This window comes from Pterocles gutturalis, unplaced genomic scaffold (assembly GCF_000699245.1).
Source record: "Pterocles gutturalis isolate BGI_N339 unplaced genomic scaffold, ASM69924v1 scaffold18128, whole genome shotgun sequence".
NCBI classification, from domain to species: Eukaryota; Metazoa; Chordata; class Aves; order Pterocliformes; family Pteroclidae; genus Pterocles; species Pterocles gutturalis.
In genome coordinates, this window is record NW_010123526.1 from 12,093 (window position 1) to 14,692 (window position 2,600).

At 56.0% G+C, this 2,600-nt stretch overlaps 1 protein-coding gene across 1 annotated transcript in view; it reads right to left on the reverse strand.

Moving 5' to 3' along the window:
* Positions 1-2,600, reverse strand: part of ACOT11 (acyl-CoA thioesterase 11) — a 12,223-nt gene that overhangs the window by 3,698 nt on the left and 5,925 nt on the right. The window contains exons 8-15 of the mRNA XM_010077949.1: positions 2,393-2,537; positions 1,421-1,476; positions 1,234-1,300; positions 1,077-1,160; positions 848-981; positions 355-486; positions 162-288; positions 4-68 (exon numbers count right to left, since the gene is read on the reverse strand). Of these exons, the coding sequence (XP_010076251.1) occupies positions 4-68; positions 162-288; positions 355-486; positions 848-981; positions 1,077-1,160; positions 1,234-1,300; positions 1,421-1,476; positions 2,393-2,537 (810 nt within the window). The remainder of the gene's footprint in view (positions 1-3; positions 69-161; positions 289-354; positions 487-847; positions 982-1,076; positions 1,161-1,233; positions 1,301-1,420; positions 1,477-2,392; positions 2,538-2,600) is intronic.

Below are 2,600 nucleotides of genomic sequence, written 5' to 3' on the forward strand. Positions count from 1 at the left end.
GACAGTCCCGCCACATTGCTGGTGACGTAGTTGAGGTACCCCGGCGTAGCCTGGTTGTAGTAAGCCACCTGCGAGACAGCGAGATGGTGAGTAGGGGCGTGTGGGGATGGGGGAGCTGCTTCCATGGGGTGCAGCCCCATGGCACGGCCACAGCATCCCACCTTGGTCATCTCCTCTGACTCAGGCCAAATGCAGAAGCCGGAGCAGATCGTCTCTCCCCGCGTGAAGTTGTCGCTGGCAGGGTGGGTGGGCAATGTCACCGACCGAAAAGCCACCACATAGGGGTCCCTGGGGAGGAGAGAGGCTGGGGGGCCACCACAACCCCGCCGGGGGATTGGGGACAGGGATGGTTACCCCTTGCTGCAGGGTTTCCGTCGGGAGGCCAGGATGACAAAGTCCTGTGGCTTGTTCTCACTGCTGAGTGTCTGGCTCACCACGTGGTAGATCATGTCGTCGTCATCTACTTGCTGGACGAGCTCGGCGCTCCTGCAAGGTGGGAGGGGACCAGTGACACCAGGAGGGACAGAGACCAGCCGCAAGGCACCTATGCAAGGGACTGTGCCATACCCCAAAGGGACTGCCCAGAGAAACCCTGCTCTGGTTCCCAAGCCTGGCGGGATCATTTACAGCCCACTGCTGTGCCCAAAATATTTTTGGGGACCCAAAATGGATGTTTTCTGCAGCCATTAGCACAGCCAGAGCAGGCAATCCCAGGGACAGGGATGCATGATGGAAGGTCTCTAGGAGCAATCGTGGCTCCGAGGTGAAACACGTGCCCCCAGGAAAATCTCAAAGTGATGAGCATTAAATTGGAGGGGGTGGGTTTTGGAAAGGGTGCAGCACTCACGCGTAGTGCCGGTCCCACTCGTGCCGGCGCCGCAGGTCAGAGAGCAGGGAGAAGGCTCGGCTGGCAGCGATGTGCACCGACATCTCGATGCGGAACGAGAGGAACTTATCCTCCTCCAGCGTGTACATCCGCACCTCGGGGAGCACAGGGGGGACACGTTCAAAGCCCCTGGGTTGCCCACACTTCGGGGGCAAGAAGCAGCTCGGAGGGGCGTGGAAGGGTTTGTTACCTTTTCCTTTTCTCTGGCGAGAGCCCAGTTCGCTTTGGCTACGAGCATCTTGAGCGCAGAGACATTGTTGTAGCTCAGATAAACCTGGGGCAGGGGCAGCGGGTCAGGGGTGGGATGGGGGGCAGGAGGCAGGGGTCCCCGTGGGGCAGCATCTTACCTTGTTGCTTTGGTCCCAGGGCACGGAGAGTGGCACCTCGGTCTGTTTGCAGGAGACGACGTATTTTCTGCCGCAAAGGAACAGTTCCCATTATGGTAGGACACAAACCACCCACAGGCTGTCCCTGCACCCCACTGCCGAACCCATCTCCCTCCAGCCCTGCATCCCACTTGTTTTTTCCACTCACCGGTCCAGCCGAATTTTTTTCCTGGCACTGGCTTCTCTGTACCTCCTCTCTCCATCCTGATAAAGGGGAAAAAGCATGTCAGGTTGATAGAAAAAGAAAAAAAAATTTTTTTGGGGAGTGGGCAAAACATTCAGCAGTGAAAAGCCTCTGTGCTGACCCGCTGCCACCTCGGCTGGGCTGGCAGCAGTAGTTAGTGATTAACCGCGAGCTATTTCGGCATCACTGCCACGTGCTGTGATCGAGCAACAGGCATGGGCACATTAGGAAGAACCCCTCGCTGCGGCTGCAGAGCTGCAAACTGCCACTGAAACACAAATTGCCTCTCCTAGAACATGTAAATGGCCCCTCCCGGGGAAATAAAGCCCCAAAAAAGCAGCTCATTGCAAAGAAAGTGCCAGCGTGGTGTTTTAAAGCAGGTGGAGGGGTTTCAGGGAGCCCGGCTCTGACCACAAAATGCTCTTCTACAGGATGGGAGAAGAGTCCTGGTTTTAAGGCATCAAACAAATCAGGCAGGTGGGCACAGACCAGCCAAGGGGAGGTGATGCTGTCGCTCGCTCACGCTATGATGTGCCCTGAGACATGCGGGTGTTTGCTTCCATGCTCCCATGGCAGATTTTCTCAAATATTTAGATCCAAGCAAATTATGGATGAGGATGCTTTGAAAGGTCAAAACAACCTAAGAGGTTTGCATTCTTTCCTCTAAATTATAGAAAAGATGAGCTCGAACTCGCAGGCGATATTCTGCTAAAGCCTTGCAAGGCTGATACATCTCCAGCTCTGCACAGGCAAGTGGTTTATTTTATTATTAGTTATATTGAGCAATCAATTTAATTCACTTGCTAGTGAGCAATTTGCTTTCCATCATCATAAAACTGCATTTGGTTTTCAATTAGAGGGTCTTTCAGGGCTAAGCAGGGTTGCCGGGGTCCCATCCCACCACGGTGGGGACAAGCCAGCCCTGCCCGTCCTTACCCCTGGCTCGGGTGCCACCATGGGCAGGGTGCGGGGTTTGCCCTCCTGGTCCAGCACCACGAAGGTCATGAAGGCACTGTTGATGTGCCTGCGGCTGACGGACATCTCCTGGCCGTACGCCTCGGCGCAGACCCCCACCTCCATGCTGGGGGGAGAGAAGAAGGGGTGAGGGTGCGGAAAGCCACCAGGAGGGTGGGATGGAGACCCC